Source organism: Aricia agestis, chromosome 16 (assembly GCF_905147365.1).
Source record: "Aricia agestis chromosome 16, ilAriAges1.1, whole genome shotgun sequence".
Lineage (NCBI taxonomy): Eukaryota > Metazoa > Arthropoda > Insecta > Lepidoptera > Lycaenidae > Aricia > Aricia agestis.
The window spans coordinates 10,844,200-10,863,476 of record NC_056421.1 but is presented as its reverse complement, the minus strand read 5'-3'; the positions used below and the strand labels follow the sequence as shown (position 1 = coordinate 10,863,476).

At 36.1% G+C, this 19,277-nt stretch overlaps 1 protein-coding gene across 1 annotated transcript in view; it reads right to left on the bottom strand.

The window, feature by feature from the left end:
• The window catches only part of LOC121734856 (interference hedgehog-like), an 87,804-nt gene that overhangs the window by 37,108 nt on the left and 31,419 nt on the right, over positions 1 to 19,277 (bottom strand). The window contains exon 2 of the mRNA XM_042125493.1: positions 6,955 to 7,020. Coding sequence (XP_041981427.1) covers positions 6,955 to 7,012 — 58 coding nt within the window. The 5' untranslated portion in view covers positions 7,013 to 7,020. The remainder of the gene's footprint in view (positions 1 to 6,954; positions 7,021 to 19,277) is intronic.

Genomic DNA, 19,277 nt, shown 5'->3' with positions numbered 1-19,277 from the left:
TTTGTTTAACCAAACAAAACTGTTAAAAAATTGATTCAAATAAATAATGCTACGGCTACAGCCAAAACACTTGTGTCTCTATATTTTTGATATGTCTGAGTTTGAAAAGCATGTAAAATCTATGTCCCTAATAATTTATTTCGCGGAAGCGACCCATAAAAAACCTGACAACCCCCATTTTATGGAATATTTATGGGCATCGATGATATATAAAGCGCAAATGTGTATTCACTCATCCATGGCAGGCTTCTATTTTAATAGTAGATAGAGATCATTTTGTTTTTGGATTAATTATTGGACAATACTTTGTTGTATAATATTTTGATAAATATTTAATTAAAAAAAAGTTTTATTTCCGAATAGGTTACAAAGTAACTCTATCTGGAAAGTCTACGATACCTACCACTGATTCTAGAAGAAACGGCGTAAGAAACTCGCAGTGAACAACAAAAAGTTAAAACAAAAGATTAAAATGATTTACCACCACCAAAAAATTGAGTTTCTTGGATTTACGTGGGAGAGCCATGCTTCGGTACGAATGGACCGGCTCGACCGGAGAAATATCACGTTCTCACAGAAAACCGGCGTGAAACAGCGCTTGCGCTGTGTTTCGCCGAGTGAGTGAGTTTACCGGAGGCCCAATCCCCTACCCTATTCCCTTCCCTACCCTCCCCTATTCCCTTCCCTTCCCATCCTTACCCTCCCCTATTACCCTATTCCCTCTTAAAAGGCCGGCAACGCACCTGCAGCTCTTCTGATGCTGCGAGTGTCCATGGGCGGCGACGGAAGTTGCTTTCCATCAGGCGACCCGTTTGCTCGTTTGCCCCTTTATTTCATTAAAAAAAAACTATTTTCTAAGTTATTAACCGAAAATGTTTTGTGCAAGCGAAGTTCTAAAAGAGATAAACAAAAAATTTCAGTAGGGATACGTGTCCTGGCACGAGTATGACTTCAAAAATACTTTAATTGTAACTTGTACCTTCCAAACCTCGAAGTTTAAACACCACTTAAGAGTTTCCATACATTATAATATTCCTTCCTCCTGCCGTAAGCGGCGCAATTGACAAAAACAACAGATAAAATCAATCGAATGATTCACGGCTCGGAGATTAAGCTGTTACCTGTACAACAAGTAAATTTAAACTTTAACGCAAGGGAGGAGGGTTTAAATTAAGTAATGACAAAGGATGCGTCATATTAGGATCAAAATTCGAGCTTAGCCAAGGACGGCGGGGTTTATTTTTGCATCGCAATCTCGGCTAAGGAATGCAAACAAGTTTTTTGCATTCTACCCGCTGTTATGGATGTCCGTAGTTTGTTGTGAGAAATTCTTTGTTATAAGAGATGGGCAAAATGCTCATAAATGTCCAAAATCATAGGTCTTTGCCAAAAATAGAGTCATAGAGATTAGAGAGTCTGCCCAATGTCTAATAAAATACTAGGTACTGTGAAATTCCATCGAAGGAAACTTAAAATTAGCTTATATTATGTATATTACAATATTATACATATCTAAAAGATATTAGATGTACTACTTATATTCTGAGTAAAGGTGTAAGTCCTCCTTTTTGGAAGTCGGTTAAAAATATCCACATGGTGAATACATACATCATTGTTATTCAATGTTTGGTAGTAGTATATCAAGTAAGTATCTTTTCTTACGTATTAAATGAGCACAAAACATAGTACAAGTTCGGCATGGTATGTGTAGGGGCTGAAATATGGTGTTAATTTTACATAATATTATAATACCTTTCTTTACCAATAATTTGTTTTATAAATTACACAATAATTTTCAGGCGACGCGACGTTTTGATCTTAAGGTGGCTTTCGGATCTTTGCCGCGAGCGACCGCGACCGGTGAAAATTCAAATAAAATGCTGCTTTATGATATATAATATACGAGTAAGTGTCATTTTCTACTGACATTTTGGTGGCGACCCATGCTGCCGCCGGCGGCGGCGTAAAAGCTAGTTGGTAGAGTAAAATGAAACCTATCGCCCATGTCATAAAGTGGCATTTCGTTTGAATTTTCGTCGGTCGCGGTCGCTCGCGGCAAAGATCCGAAAGCCACCTTTAGAGTGATGATACAGCTTCCGCAAAAATTGCCTATCTAACTCTGAAAGAAGTCTTTAATTCGTTAGTTTTTGGGATTATAGCGTTCAACCAAACAAACTCTTTAGATTTATAAAATTAGTTAGAATAGCCTAAATATTACTAAGCTTACACTAACACAGATAATATATTTAAAGAAACTAAATATTTGTCAACTTGTATCCCGATTTTCCGTATTCTATAGGTAAAAAATAGCAACAAGTAAACTCATCTTTTTCACTTATCCTTTGAAAGTTCTTACTTCAATTAAGCGTCCACATAGCTCTCCTTTAGCACTCGCAATAAAATCAACATTAGGGAAAACAGACGCAAATTCACTCCGTCTTAATGGGTTTGCACATTATTTTTTATGTTTTTTTTTACTGGAGAAATAAAAAATTAATTTGCGTCGATTTTCCAATACTTTTGCTTCTACAATAATTTTCATGTTTCTTTTTATTTTCCGATCTTAAATCTGTTTAGATGTTGAGTTGGAAGTATTAATTTGAGTAAGTACGTAAAAATGCAATAAAATAAGTGTATTTCTTTTTGTGAATTAAAACGCAAGTGTTACAAATTAAGTACAATGTTAACTTCCACGTTCCTTCTTGCCAGGCTGTTCCCGAATAATTCGAATAAAATAGATATTAGATGAATCGTCAGTAAGTAATTTTAAAATCATTTATTTTCAACTACCAAATTTTGTTTATCGAGCAGGAACCGTAAATTTTTCCGGGATAAAAAATATCAATGTCCTTTCCCGGGACTCAAAGTATCTCCATACCGAATTTCATGCAAAATCGTTACAGAGGTTAAGACATGAAGACTGAAGAGGTAACAGACAGACAGGCACACTTCCGCATATTTATAATATTAGTATGTTTTTTTTTCTTTGTCGCAATACTTACGTAATACCTACACACTCAGTACTTATATGCCTAACCAACAGGTTTCAGATTCCTCCTGGAACCAGTAACATAAATCAAAACAACGATATCCGACAAACGACATGATACTTTTCACATCATAACTTCGGAGAGGGACTAGTTTTTGTACGCTACTGGATTAGTGTCTTTTTACCCCGCGCGAGTGTGTGCACTGTGTGTGTGTGTGTGTGTGTGTGTTTATGTATGTGTGCGTGCGGCTACCTGCGCATCCGGCCGTAGGGCTGTCAAAAGTGACAAAGTGACACTTCGATAATCCCTCCAGCCCTTTTTCATGTTAAATTGGATAGTGACGTCTGCCTGCCATCTTGACTACTGGGCTTAAGTTGCTGATTGTCGAATTCGATTGAAGTTGTCAATAAAATTGAAAGGTTAAGAAATAATTTAAGTAAACTTAATGTAGGCTGCAGCCCACATTAAGTTACAATAATTACGGCCTGTTTCACCACTTTCTGATAAAGTGCCGAATAGGCTATTCACAACTTTTTTGATAGATTCTCCATACTTGATCTGTCAAGTTAAGCAGTGAATATCCTATTCGGCACTTATCAGGAGTGGTAAACAGGCCTTTATTTAATTTAATTATTTATCAGCTAGATCAATGCATAAGTTTAGATCCATCGGATGGACGTCATTCTTTCTTTCTTTCAAAAGATTATAATAAGAAGTGATAATCTGCAACGCACTATAATTAGAACAAGTCATTGAAAAATAGACAAAAAGATATTGGATAGGCAAAATGTGAAGTTTAAAAAGTTACCTGCTACTAAGTATTTAAATTTTAAACCTTACGCCAGGTAGTCAGATATTTCAAAAGAAGAATTACACGGCTTTTAGTCAAATGAGTATTTCATACCACAAAAAGTAGCACAATACAAATTAAGCGAATTGGCAAAAGGTTTTGAATAAACACAGCTGCTGCTCAGAAACTCTTCGTTAAATGAGACACTTTTTTCAATAGGAATGAAATCCAAAACAAAACCATACAGGTGTGGTACGAAAGGGGCGGTCACAGGGGACATGACCCCCCCCCCCCAAATCTAAGGTCAAATTGAAAAATCTCAAAACCTTGCCAAATAATAAAAGGTAATTTCTAGCTATCCCCTAAAGTCTAAACACAACGAATCAATCCATACCTCCATACTAATATTATGAATGTTATTTCTGTCTGTCTGTTACCTCTTCGCGACCAAACCGCTGAACCGATTTTGCTGGGATATAGTGATACCTGGTGATACGTTGAGTACCGGAAAGGACATAGCTGGATTCTTTTTAACCCGGAAAAATGTACGGTTCCCGCGCGATAGACGACTAGATGACGCCCGCAACTCCGTTGCGTCAAAACTCGTTTATCGCGTGGGAACCGTACATTTTTCTGGGACAAAAAGTATCCTTTGTCCTTTCCAGGGACTCAAAGTATCTCCATGCCAAATTTCAGCAAAATCGGTTCAGCGGTTTGGTCGCAAAGAGGTAACAGACAGACAGACAGACAGACACACTTTCGCATAATTATAATATTAGTATGGATATGAAAGTGTGACTGTTGGCTATCGCCTCACACTGCGCCAATTTTGTGAAGTTCAGTATGAAAGTACTATTGAGGCAAAAAAGGACAGGGGATACTTAAAAGGGCACGCAGAGATGTTTGGTATTAACTTGACTTTATTCTGAGTTTAATGATAATTTTGACAGAAAATGTATGGAGCTTAAGTGAAAATCCTATCTAAGAAGTGAAAATCTTCATGTAATTAAAGTTAACTAAGTAATAATTAAATGTTTCGGTTTCGAGACTAACGACGTAATATCTAGCATTCTAGCACAACACAGTTATGTTTAAAATCGTACCCGTACTCTATCTTTTTGAAACAAACACCGAAAAAATGTCCGTCTACTGTCCAGTAAAAGCCAGCAAAAACTGTACATAATTTAAGCTCTACAACCCTATTCGTTATGGCCGTCACAAAAAACGAAATAAATACACGTTCCCCAAAATTTATCACTCAAACATTACGTAGTTCGTTATCGCCACTTCAAAGACAGCCCCTTTCACGCCGCAGTGGATGAGGCACAAAGATGGCCGACGATTTTGAATTTGGAATATCGTGACGCAATTAATTTTAATAAGTAAACAAATCTTTAGCATAGAATAATAATTATTGAGATCGTTAAAATATTATTTAAGGTTTATTATTAATTCTCAAAGTATTAATGAGGTATTTTTGGTAACCTATTTAAATACTGATATTTATGGTCAAAATCCCAAGAGTTTCCATAGGATGTTTAAATATCGAGGACAAAGATTACGGCGAAGAATAGAAGAAAACCGTGCGTGTCGCCTTTTTGGCCACGCGCAATATAGGGTTCCGTAATACCGCCAGTTTTTAATATTTTTTGTAAGGTCAATGAATGTACATTTATAACGTGTTTTACACTACTAACGACATCATCTCAGTTACTTTCAAAGGAATTTAAACGAAAAGTTCCTTTATACTTCGCCGAATACATTTTTTTTAGTTGATCGACTATTACTCAATAACTTTTGAAGTCTTCTTAGCCGTGATGGTTGTACTTTTAAATTCAGCATATTTTCTATTTTCGTGAACTTTTTCACATTTCCAGAAGCAACCGTTTAACTGGTTAGAAGGGGGAACGATTTTTTCAACTTTAAAACTTAATATTTCACAAATAGATCACTAAATTGGAAAATATTTTTAGGAATACTCTACTAGGTGTAGGATTACTCATAATATTTTTAAATTAAAAACTATCCAACACACGGTAGGGTGAACGCGGAAAAAATTTATCCCCGCTTGATGTCTAGGTGTCATAAAAAAGTACTATTTTGTCGGCATCATTAATAAGTATGCGCTTAATGCCGAAATCCGAATTATAATAGAAATCGTCCTGTAAGGGTAATAATTTTAGCGGTTTATGTTTAATAATGTCATTGTATTTGTCCTAGTAGAATGTAGATTGTGAGTACTTAGATCATGCTCTACGAATAAATCATGCTAATCAAAATTTACTGGTCCGATTTCAATAATATGTCAAAGACTAGAAATGATGCCGCGGATGACATAGGCTATTTTTTACAAAAGGTATTTTTACGTTGTCGTGTCAAATTTTTTAAAACTAATTACTTAGGTAGGTACTCGTTTTGAGTTTGTTTTTTATAGAAAAGATTAAAAAAGTTTCTTACAGTTAATAGGAACAAGTAAAACAATATTTATAATCAAGTCCATTAACTTCATAATTCACTCCATTAAAAAATATTCGCAAAAAATTAAGCTCGCTAAATATAATTACGTTTAAAAATCTATTGCCGCTAAAAAGGTCCAGTAATTAAATTTAACGGCGAAATTGCTTTAACTATCGACTGTAGCGGATAATAATTGAGAGTACTTTTAAAGCACCCCTAGTATATTTGTATACAACGTTTTAATGTTAGACACTTTTCGGGGTTCCCTACGTGAAGCTGCAGCAAAGAGATTTGGTTGAAGTGTTTATGGTCCAGACCCTAGAAAAGTAAAAATTTTGGAAACTACTCTAATCTAAATAAAGATGACACATACTATACTAACAATATATAACACGTACAAAATGGACAAACAAAGAAACTTAGGGTGGTTTGCCTCTGAAGTAAATATCTTAATGTATCAGACAAAGACAATGTAAGACTTATTGGCTTATTACTAGTTACTAGTATTAACATTAATTACTATGTAAAGCGTAGGTCTACCTAAAAAAACGGAAACTAGATAAATACCAGCTCTTATAACTTCATAGACTTGTCGTTCTTTTCATTCTTTGAAGATCGAAAGAGATAACTCTAAAATAGTGTAATCTATCATTAACTTAACAGCCCTTTTGGTAAATAAATATAAAGTATAAAAATAATAGTAATATTTTTACTCACCAGCCATCACTGGAAGGACCACTCCAAGGATGAAGCGCAAGAGGAACTTGGACCCCATTTTGGAACCTGAAAAAAACATAGCTATATAGAATTTGAGATTTAAACATCCTACTAATATTATAAAGGCGAAAGTTTGTTTGGATGTATGGATGTGTGGATGTGTGGATGTTTGTTACTCTTTCACGCAAAAACTACTGAACGGATTTTAATGAAACTTTACAATAATATAGCTTATACATCAGAATAACACATAGGCTACAATTTTAACCGACTTTCAAAATGGGGGAGGTGTTATGTTCGTTTTCTTATATTCAACGATTACTCCGCCGTTTGTTAACCGATTTTTAAAATTTTTCTTTTGGTATATAGGGTATCATCCCAATTTGGTATTATATTCACAAAAGTGGTGATCTGATGAAGGATCCATAAGTAATCGAGGGAACTCCTCAAAACTTATAGGGAAACATGTGGTGACTTCGGTTTCGTGAGAAGTATTGTAAGCATATGCTATCAACAAGTAAGATTTTGCACCGAGATATACCTGGTATACCGTGGTTCGGAAGGTGCTGAGAGAACTCCTGATTCTTTATAGATACAAGTTTGGGAGTTTCGGCGATGTTTTATGAACAGAAAGCATATGCTACTATGCAAATTACATTCATCATCATCATCATCATCATCATCACTACCATATTATACCATTTCATAATCTTTTAGATCGAGACTCGAGTTTGTCAAGCGATAATTAAAAAAATCTACCTGCCTAATATTATAAGCCTAAAGAGTATGTTTGCTTGAACGCGTCAATCTCAGGAACTACAGGTCCGATTTAAAAACTTATCTCAGTGTTAGATAGATCATTTATCGAGTAAGACTATAGGCTATATTATATTATCACGCTAAGACTAATACGACCGAAGAAACTCAGGAAAATGTGGGAAAAACGGGGGAAATATTTTTTATGGGAAAATGTACGGTTTCTGTAAAATTCCTAATTTACGCGGGCGAAGCCGCGCGAGACATCTAGTAAACTTATAGTTTTCTTAAAAATAAGAGAGTAAGATATCTATTCTGCAGAAAGATATATCTTTCCTTTCGCAGAAATAAATCTCTCTGGAAGTTGGAAGTTTTTTTTCAACAAATTCTATGAATATTTGCATAGTTTATTTATATTTCAATTTTCATGTCACATAATTATTTAGTCATTATGTAAACAGAGCAAACAATATTCTTTGATTCATAATACATTATTAAGTGAATTATATTAAAATGAAATTGAGTCTGTACGGTCAGCAAAAAAATCTGATAAATACCAAATACAATTGGCAGGATTTTTTTAACCGCAAATAGTTAAAATTACAAAAATATATAATATCCTTAACTTCGTTGCCATTAATTTAAATCTTAGTAGATGAGGAAGGATTAATTTAAATAGAGAATATATTAGAAATAGTAGAGATATATTTTCAAATCATAACTTAATCCGCCTCTATTATTTGTGGAAAGGAAGAAAGGCTTAGGACAAGGGTGGCCAACCTTTTCGACACTTGGGCCGAAATTCGGAAGTAGAATTTTACCCCGGGCCGCACTACCAAATTTTATGTAAAGTAAAAATCGGATACTAATTTTTCCTATTAGAAATTAGTTAGAGCTTTTATTTTAAAAGTAAAAGAAAAGAAGTGTTGTTTGCTTTTGATAGAAGGTATGATAAGGTAATTTTAGTATTAACTTTTTTACTTTAAAAAAATGTGATCGGCTCCGCAGGCCACAAGGTGACAGACGGCGGGCCGCATGTGGCCCGCGGGCCGCGTTTTGGCCACCCTTGGTTTAGGAGAAATTAATATAAATTTATTTATTAACAAATTGGTCTAAAGAGAAGAACATCCCGCGGATGTAACAACTAACAAGTAAATAAGTGAGTGCACACATTAAAGCTGCAGTGTGTTAAGGTAGCTCTAATATCTGCACTCACTCATTTATTCACAGAATGTGGTGAATTTTGCTACAAATATGAATATTATAGTACATTTTATATCCTCTTACACTAGACTTTTACGTTTTAATTACCTTTCTCGCTCGTTGTTCTATTTAAAGCTTACACAAAGTGTTACAATCACGTTACAATGCATTTGCCATTTCCACCAGAGCTTTACGAAACGGAAGAAGGTCTGGCCGTCGCAGGCTCTGGTGGAAACGCAGCCTAAGGCTGGATTTATAGCGGATATAATATGGGCACTCGGTTTGGCCGCTACACTGTGAGATCACAAGCAATAGCACTGGACCAAGAGCCTGCGACGGCCAGACCTTCCTCCGTTTCGTAAAGCTCTGGTGGAAAGGCAGCCTTACTCTTGAAATTCGCAATTGTTTTTAAACTTTGTTCGCTCGTTTCTGCTAACCGTACCCAAGATCAGCGAAGATAAGTAATTAAATATTCAATACCAACCCGAGTGCGGTTACTTCATTAAGATCCGACAATTATTGCTAAGCTCATAACACAGGGGCATACTGTGTATCGCGATTAAAATAGAATCATGCTTAATTACATGAGCCTTTGATTTGGGAACAGCTTTTAGATAATACTGATAAATGCCTATTACTAATGCGAAAGTCAGGCTGACACTTTCACTGTTAAAAAACTTGAGAGGTGTCAAGGGACACCCGAATGGAACGAAGTTATTTATTATGTTCCAAAAACTGTATACATAATATACACTCAAAAAATTAAAACAAACACCATCTATTGACGCCCAGGAATACTAACAACGTGTCGCTGTACTTTATTCTCAAAAAACTCCATTTAGTTGACGCACAGGAATACTATCAACGTCCTCTGCCACTACCATGCAAGTACTAATAAAAAAGTATCGAGGTCAAATATCGTTCTGCCTAGCCCCTTTTATGCCGAACGCGCGATAAGGAACTTCATTCCAATCATAATCAGTTTAGTGATGTGTTTTTCGCATTCAGCTAAGTATATTAGTGCAAGTACTTCACAAATTATGTAGTTGACTGACTTACTTACTACTGACTGATTATGTAGTTGTTGAATATATTTGGTTCGCGCCTTAGTGCTCTCAAAACAAAACTTTGCAGCTGTGCATTTTAAACGGTGGAAAGAAGCCACCGTTTAAAATGAAGATGTTTTTGAAGATGTTTTTTTCTGTCTACTGCTTCAAAATAATTACCAGCTCATAAATGCCCAGATTCTAAGGTTTACTGACAATAGCAAAGCATCAATAAAGTTGTTGATTAGTTACATAATTTGATCTGACGTTTAACAATCAAAAGCATTATTATTAATCTATACTTAATATTATAAGGCCCAATTTCACCAACGACTGTTAAAGCTAATGCTTGAATTAGTATCACGTTACCTCTTTCGTTTTTATATGAATGAAAGAGAAGACATGACATTTTAACAAGCTGTTAATACTAATAGACGTTGGTGAAATTGGGCCTAAAGCTAAAGAGTTTGTTTGTTTGTTTGTTTGAACGCGCTAATCTCAGGAACTACTGGTCCGATTTGAAAAATTCTTTCAGTGTTAGATAGCCTATTTATCGAGGAAGGCTATAGGCTATTTAACATCACGCTATGACTTTTAGGGGCGAATAAACAGGGGAAAATGTGGAAACAAGCGGGGAAAATTATTCATCTTTGAGAGCTTCCGTTGCGTGCGCTGCAAAAACGGTCTAAGATCCCCAAAAAATATGTATGAAAGAATTATTCCTCTTTAAATGATCTAAAAAAATGTAATATTATAGTATGGTCGAAGAATCATTGGTCGAAATAAATTATACATTAATGAAATAGACGCAGACGAAGCCGTGGGTAACAGCTATAATAATTTATAAAGCTGAGGAAGTTATTCGCCAAAATAAATATTATGTTGCCCATAACAACTATTCCACGCAAACGAAGTCGCGGGCACAGCTAGTTATAGATAAACTTATGCCAAAAAACCTCCGAAACCGGTCACACAAATGAATCAAATAAGCATGTCAAAATATGTGTAGGCGTATTCACGACTCGATACCTGCATATTACAGTCTGAATCATGGAGTCAAATCTGAATACCAAGGGAGTTAGTCACAAAACGAACTGGTCTAGCTTATGCCTAAAATCTGTACCCCTATTCTGCTATCTTAATGTAACATCGATATAGCTTCGGTCCAGGCCCTGTTAAAATAGAAAATCGTATTCTCATACTTAGATAACTTCGTATCACTGGACTCCAAAAATTTATCATCGTAAAAAATAAAATAATCAAAATCGGCTCAGCATTTCTTGAGTTTTAGCGAGAATAATATTCATGGTCTACTGGCTTTGTCTGACATTTACCAAACTTTTCCAATGTGCCAAACAAGACAGCAGACTCCAATGTGGTGCTAAATTTTAAATTACCTCCAAATTCATCTGTGTTTACAGGGGAAACCCTGACTATCTTAGACGCACTTACCTTTGTTGACTCACACCACCTCAATAAATCTATCATATTGTCGGATTCTAGAAGTAGCCTGGAGGCCATTAACTCCAATCAGTTTCGCTCCAAGTGCAAATTTCCTTTGGTCTTGAAAATAAGACAGCTTCTCCTTAAGAGCCCATATGACCCTAACTTGACTACATACTTTAACCTAGATCTCAAAATCTGTAAGGTCTAGAAAACTGATTTTTTGTCACAAGTAACTTCAGTTCATAAAGATTAAATGCTCAAGACGAAAACACGATTGCTTAAAAAATGCTCGATAGTTTCTTTTTTACAAAAAACCTTGTTTTAAACACATTTTGGCTTAGATCTTCGAAGTTTGCTGTCTTTCTTTAATATTTTTTAATATGAAAAAAGGTATTGATAAAACCTAAATTTGCTCAAAACACTTTTTTCATAATCATTATAGTTCGTCTTTTATTCAAGTAAAACTAACTCGGCGATGATTCCGCGCCGTCCTTTTTCACCTGGCATATGAAAGACGAGCGTGAGTGTGAAGAGAGAAGGACGATGTTTGATTTTTAGAGTCAGGTGAGCTCTTTAGTGCTACACAGAAAATATCCAAGTTGTTTTGACTTGGATACCAGGACATAGTGCAATTACTGGCAATGAAAACGTAGATGCATATGCTAAGGCCGCAATAACAACAGGTGCCTCTAGCCACTAAATGGTTTATTGCCAGGATTTAATTCCTTTAGCTTAAGACAACATGTATACCAATTGGAATAATGAGTGGACACGAACCAGTGTGAATAAGGGTAAATACTATTTTGATATCCAAAATAGTATCCCGGTTAAACCCTGGTTTTCTAAAGAATCATGGCCAAATTTGTATAGGAGCTGGACTCGACTTTTATTTTTGATGTCCCTAAATAAACTATAGTTAGATTTGGTTGTTCTTATGCTCTAAACATAATTCCGTTTGTGAATTATGTCTAAATAGCATCGATTTTTTTATAATAATTAATAACGTTTACAATTATTTTAAGGTTAGACTTAAGAACTACCTTTTTCCCGACTGCGGTGTGGCCTACAAGTGTATATTCGGCGATCTCGTTTCTAATTATTTCAATTTTTCCTAGAGTATTACCCAAATAATAGAACGAATGCGAATGATCGCCGGCTGTCAGAACATAACAAAACTAAAATATATTGATCTTTTTTTTGTGGCTATTTATAGACACATTTCTAATGATTTTCGATGCCTTAAAATATTAGGGAATTTTTGCTACTAATGGCATATCGGGACGCCACCGCCCACCTGGTACGATTTGGCCATTGTTCTTTAAAGAAGCAAGCAAAACAGTGTGCTCAACAGTTTGCCGAATCAGACTGGGTCACTGCTGTTCACCTGTTTTTTTAGCCAAGATTAGTAAGTTAGAGACAGTTCCCTTTGTGAGTGTGGCATAGACGAGGGCACTTTAGATCACATTTTTTTCTTTTGTCCAAAGAACCAATCCTCTCTATATGATATTCTTCCTCCGAACATCCCTCGCTCTAGCAATTTAAAATCCGTCTTATCATTTGTAAATACTCCCTTTGTAAAAACTTTGTGTACACATACTAACCAAATTAAATTATAAGGTGTGGTACTAACTCTTCATGTTTGTGTTTGTTTTAGGTTAAGGAATTGTCAACAGACACCGTACGCCTTTCATAATTACCGTACCCTTGTTTTTCCACAAAACCTCTCATAAGGCAGAGTATTCGTCAATGCACTCTGACATTGGCGATTCACCAAGGAGCCATATTTTAAAAGAAGAAGAAGAAGACAAGCAGACTCTGTATAGCTAATTTGACCAATCAGAACGCTTTTGCTTGACATTTGTGGATTCATTTAAATTACAATATTTTTATAAAATTAGGGGAAAAACGAGCAAATGGGTCGCTTGAATCTTGATTGACACCCAACATCAGAAGAGTTGTAAGTGCGTTACCGGCTTTTTAAAAAGTATGGGTTTACTTCTTAAAGTTTAGTAAAGCTTAGTAAACCATGACTGCACCGAAATCTAATTTAAGTTGTTTATTGCTGGTTTAGAATACCAGAATAGGGGTACTGGTCTAGTTTGCGCCCGACTAAAATCTGTATTCGGACTTTTTCAGGCTTTGAGCCCCCAACTGCATATATTTCGAGGATTGTAAACGGAAAGGCAAAAAGCCTTTTGTAGATAATTGCTTTTTTACTGCTTTAATAACTTTGAATCCTTAGCAGGTTTAGTTTTATAGTTATAATAAAATGAAGAAGCCTTTGTTCGAAAAGTCGCGTTGCTATCTTTAACAAAGATGATGATATTCCAAAAGAAAATTGTGGGATGTCGCTTACAATTTAAAATGTCCAGCTTCTTAGTATTTACATTGAAGTTTATATTTTTGATAGAGTTGTTGATTGGTTAACTGTTAAAAAGCCAATCGAATAGTAATAAATAGCTTGCAACATAGCCTAAAAAAATCTAAATATCAATTAAGCTGTTTTCGATATTTTTCGTAGCATCACCTTCTGTCAATTATCAAGGGTGAGAGTAAAGTGTAACGATAATCTGTAACCGCCTAAATATCCATACTAATATTATAAATGCAAAAGGGGTCTGTCTGTCTGTACCTGTTCACGCCCAAACGGCTGACCCGATTTTGCTGAAATTTGGCATGGAGATACTTTGCAAAGTATCTCCATGACAAATTTTATACTCATGAGTACCGGGAAAGGACATTTCACTTTAACGTGGGAGAGCCATGCTTCGGCACGAATGGGCCGGCTCGACCGGAGAAATACCACGGGCTCAAAACCGGCGTGAAACAGCGCTTGCGCTGTGTTTCCCCGAGTGAGTGAGTTTACCGGAGGCCCAATCCCCTACCCTTTTCCCTTCCCAACCCCCCCCCCCCCCCCCTATTACACTGTTCCCTCTTAAAAGGCCGGCAACGCACCTGCAGCTCTGCTGATGCTGCGAGTGTCCATGGGCGACGGAAGTTGCTTTCCATCAGGTGACCCGCTTGCTCGTTTGCCCCCTTATTACATTAAAAAAAACGGTAAAATATACTAATCCCGGAATTTTGGAGCAACGGACTCGAGGGAGTCATCTAATTTTTTTATAAAACAAGTCCGTTTAAAAATCCACGTGCAACGGGTAGCTAAACAAAAGAATAATTTGACAGATTCTGCGATAGGAAAGAACTCGGATGGAATATTAACAAATGAAAAATAGAACGTTCGGAATTCGAATACTTTGATAGAGAAGAATAAGTACGTAAGGGTCAATTCAGACTGGGTGGTGATATAAGTAGGTACTTAATAAGTAAAAAGTTTAAGTAATAAAGTAAAAATAAATGTACTTTTTAAGATAATTAGTTACACTATTCAGAATATAAAATTAACATTAACAATAATTTACAGAAACTTAAATAAAAATAATTTAACAAGTAGGTACAGTATTTTACATTTAGTAATAAGTTAGGCAATTTCGTTACATCTTACGGATTAGAGGTCGTATTTCGATCATTGTCCATTGGGCGATCTCTATACTGTACTCGGCGAAACATGGCGGTAGCGGTCATTGACTCCCTGTCAAAAACTTGTCATTTTCTATACGAAGCCGCGGAAAATGGAAATGCTGCCATTTGACCAGACATACGATACGACGAAAATCGTTGATGTCGAAAACCTTTGATTATTCCGATGCTGCAAGATGAACCGACCTTACGTAAGGGTGGGTTGCGCGAGGATTCCGCACCAATCAACACTAGGTACTAGGATCATTTTCCCGACGGAATCGATAACCTATGACCTTGAATATTATGTAATATCACATACATTTTAAAAAGAGGTAAGGAATGAATACCCGTACTTAGGTAATTACCAGTGCCGTAAATAGCCTTTTTTGCGCCCTGTACGTGCTTTCTATAACTGCGCCCTTGTTTTGTTAGATATTATAGGTACCCAGAGTAATGCTATGTATAGGCCTCTCTGGTCTGCCCATTCTTGCGCCCCCCAAAGTCTACGCCCTGTGCCTGGGCACCGGTGGCACCGCCCTATTTACGGCACTGGCAATTACTAATCCATTCTCGTGTCACAATGTTAGTCACCGTACTCCTCCGAAACGGCTTTAATGCTTTTTACCAAATTTTATACGCATATTTAGTGGGTCTGAGAATCGGCTACTGGGTACTTTTTATATTGATAAGTGCATTTGTTGAATAAATATTAGTAAATTATTACAACTCGAGACTGACGGCAACCATTGTTTGTGAGACGGGATAGCGATGGACGTTGCCATGGTGACATACTTACTTGTTAAGTCACTTCAATAAAAAAATTATAAGTGCGAAATACTTTATATGGCAAAACAACGTTGCCGGGACAGCTAGTAATAATATTATAAAAAATTTATGCGAAAGTGTTTCTGCCTGTCGTCTGTTACTTCTTCACTACTAAACCACTGAACCGATTTCGCTGAAATTTTGTAAGGAGATACTTTGAGTCCCTTTTTTTTAACATGGGGAAACGCTTTACGCATCCCCGGCAAATTGGGGATATCGGCCGGGGTATGTGGGACTCCTGTCTACCCACTAAAACCCCATGGTGCTCCACTCATCGCTGCGGGTACGATATACAATCTTTTTTATCCCGGAAAAATGTACGGTCTCCGCGACGAATTTTGGCGCAACGGAGTTGCGAGCTCGTCATCTAGTAATATTATTACTCCGTCGCTGTTAAAAAGCAAGAAGTTGTCTTTTCATTTTGCGGAAACCGTTCATTTTGCGACAATAAAAATGTGTGTAGATTTTAAATACCAAATATCTTAGAGATCGGTATTAAGATTTGTAGTTTCTAGAAAGGTAGGACATAGAGTTATATTTAAATGAAGAAATAATTCATCTTTATAATGATGGTCTTCAATTCATTACCCTGAATGATAATACAAAGTAAAAAAATCGAGTGCCGAATAAACAGAAAACATTGATATTTAAGTACATTTATTTAAGAACGGCTTAAATAATATTTAGTTAAATCGTGAATATGTTTGATTGTTTGTTCGGCTAGTGTGCTATTTATTCAATACAAAACATTTGTAAATAGGCCAACGGGAGTTGATTTTAGCAGTTTAGCGCCGCGTTAGTTTAAAATTTCCGAGAATGCGTTCCGAAAATAAATTCAACTTTTCGAAAATGGAACGCCCGTTTTTAAACGCTTAGCGGTTCGAAAATCGGAAGTGCATGAAATGAAAGAAAATAGCTTTGTCCACACTGTGCCTTTTTCTGTTCGTCAAGGGCATGCGTTATAGCGCTGTCAACAGCGAACGCGACGTGCGACGCATGCCCTCGAACTTATCCAAAACTTTCGCTTTGTTATTAAAAATGAAGGTTGGCGTTGCGTTCGTTGACGCATGCAATTATTGAATGCGCCAAAACGAAAGTTGAATGAAAGAAGATGACGAAAATTTAAGATGAAAGCGCATAGTGTGGACATAGCTTTTAGTTTATTTAAATAAGTTACATAGAGTCACTTGTCAGTAAAAACCAGCCAAGTGCGAGTTGGACTCGCCCATGAAGGGTTTCGCAGCAGCAATAAGGTTTATTTATATGAAATTTAAAGGTTCTTGATTTAATATTTCAGTTGATTTAATGAAAGTTAAATTAAGGTTCACCATTTATGACGTATAAAAAAAACTACTTGCTAGATCTCGTTCAAACCAATTTTCGTTGATAGTTTTTATAGTAATGTACATCATATATATTTTTTAGAATTATCAAGTCCTCAATACTTTAGAAATTAGAGGGGGGGGGCACACATTTTACCACTTTGGAAGAGTCTCTCTCGCAAACCATTTAGGTTAGTAAAAAAATGATATAAGAAACCTCAATATGATTTTTGAAGACCTATCCATAGATACCCCACACGCATAGGTTAGATGAAAAAAAAAAAATTGTTACAGTTGTACCTATAGGGACCCCTAAAATTTTTAATATTTTTTCCATTTTTGTATCAAAATCTTAATGCGGTTCACAGACTAAATCTACTTACCAAGTTTTAATAGTATAGCTCTTATAGTTTCGGAGAAAAGTGGCTGTGACATACGGACGGACAGACAGACAGACAGACAGACATGACGAATCTATAAGGGTTCCGTTTTTGCCATTTGGCTACGAAACCCTAAAATGCTCACCAAGTATCTAATACTAGACGCTCGAATTTCGCCCGCGTAAATTAGACATTTCACAGACAAATTACTCCACAAAAATAGCCTATGATCCTTTACGTGGTTTACTTCTTATATGTGCCAATTTATAACAGAAAAATTGCTCCAGTAGTTCGTGAAATATGCCCATTTCATTCATTTCAAATAATTTTCTCCGGTTTTTCCACATTTTCCTCTATTACTTCGCTCCTAATAATCTTAGCGTGATAAAATATAGCCTATAGCCTTCCTCGATACATGGGCTATCTAACACTGAAAGATTTTTTTAAATCGGACCAGTAGTCCCTAAGATTAGCACGTTCAAACAAACAAACTCTTGTTTGTTTGTTAAGGGACATAGGCTATATTTTGCGGAAAAATGTACGGTTTCCGTGAAATTCCTAAATTACGCGGGCGAAGCCGCGCAGAACATCTAGTGTATTACAAATGTGTCACGCTGTCAGTCTGTTTCCTCTCCACACTTAGAACGTAAAACCGATTTTTCTGAAATTTGGTAATTTGGTATACTTTGAGGCCCGAGAAAGGATACTCCCCCAAAAATGTACGGTTCCCGCGATGAATTTTGGCACAAGTTACAACAGAGTCGCGGGCGTCACCTAGTTTACCTGTAACTCCGTAACAGCACATTGTAGATTTCATCTAAATTGTGACTGAATATTAATGAAGTGGTTAAATATGGTAATGTGATTATAGACGAAAATTTGAATATAATGATTGTTCCAATACACCTAATTCCGAGAGCTTTCGCTGTTATTGTGATTACAAATTATCTAAGCCACTATAGGTTTACCAGAATCTGATGGCAAAAAGTGAGAAAATAAATTGACTCGAGCAATAAGTACCGGGGTAATTAGAATAAATTTTGATCCTTTTTTTCCTTATAGCGGCTTATTCTGTGAAACATGCAAATATAAAAAATATGCATCCAATGATCAAGGATATTATTTGAAAATCTGCCATCAAAAATTTTCATCAGATTCTGGTAGACCTATAAGTTTATTACAGTACTTAGAAGGGTCTAGAGTTTAGACTATAATATTATTCTATACAGTGTACAATATAGTTCAAACTGATAGAAACGGTAGACTATAATATTCTATACCAGGGGTCACCAAATGGCGGACCGCGGTCCGCATCCGGACCGCCGACGCGACCCATTGTGTGCGCAGTGCGGACCAAGCATTTTCGAAGTTGAACTTCGTTAAAAATAAATTTCGATCTCGACTGAACATCTGCACATCTAGAGGATGTAATGTCAATAGCTTGCACCAATTTCTTTAAAAACAAGCAAAAAATTGACACTTTTCTCATTGATATGTAAATGAATATTATTTTGTTTTACAAAATGTGTGGATCGCGAAGGTCATTTCATTTCTTAAAATGGACCCCGAGCGAAACCAATTATTGGTGACCCCTGTTCTATACAGTGTACAATATAGTTCAAACTGATAGAAACGGACAGACTGATAGACGCGTCATACTTATTATAACAAAATCTCTTTAGTCTTTTGCCTCATCGGCCTTCGTTGGGGGTCAAAAGCATCCAAATCTTTTTTTTTTTTTAACTTTTACCTCAGATTTTTTTAATTTTATAAGTTTTATTTTATCGCATTAGCTCCTTGAAAAGGCGTGACCGATTTTGATAAAA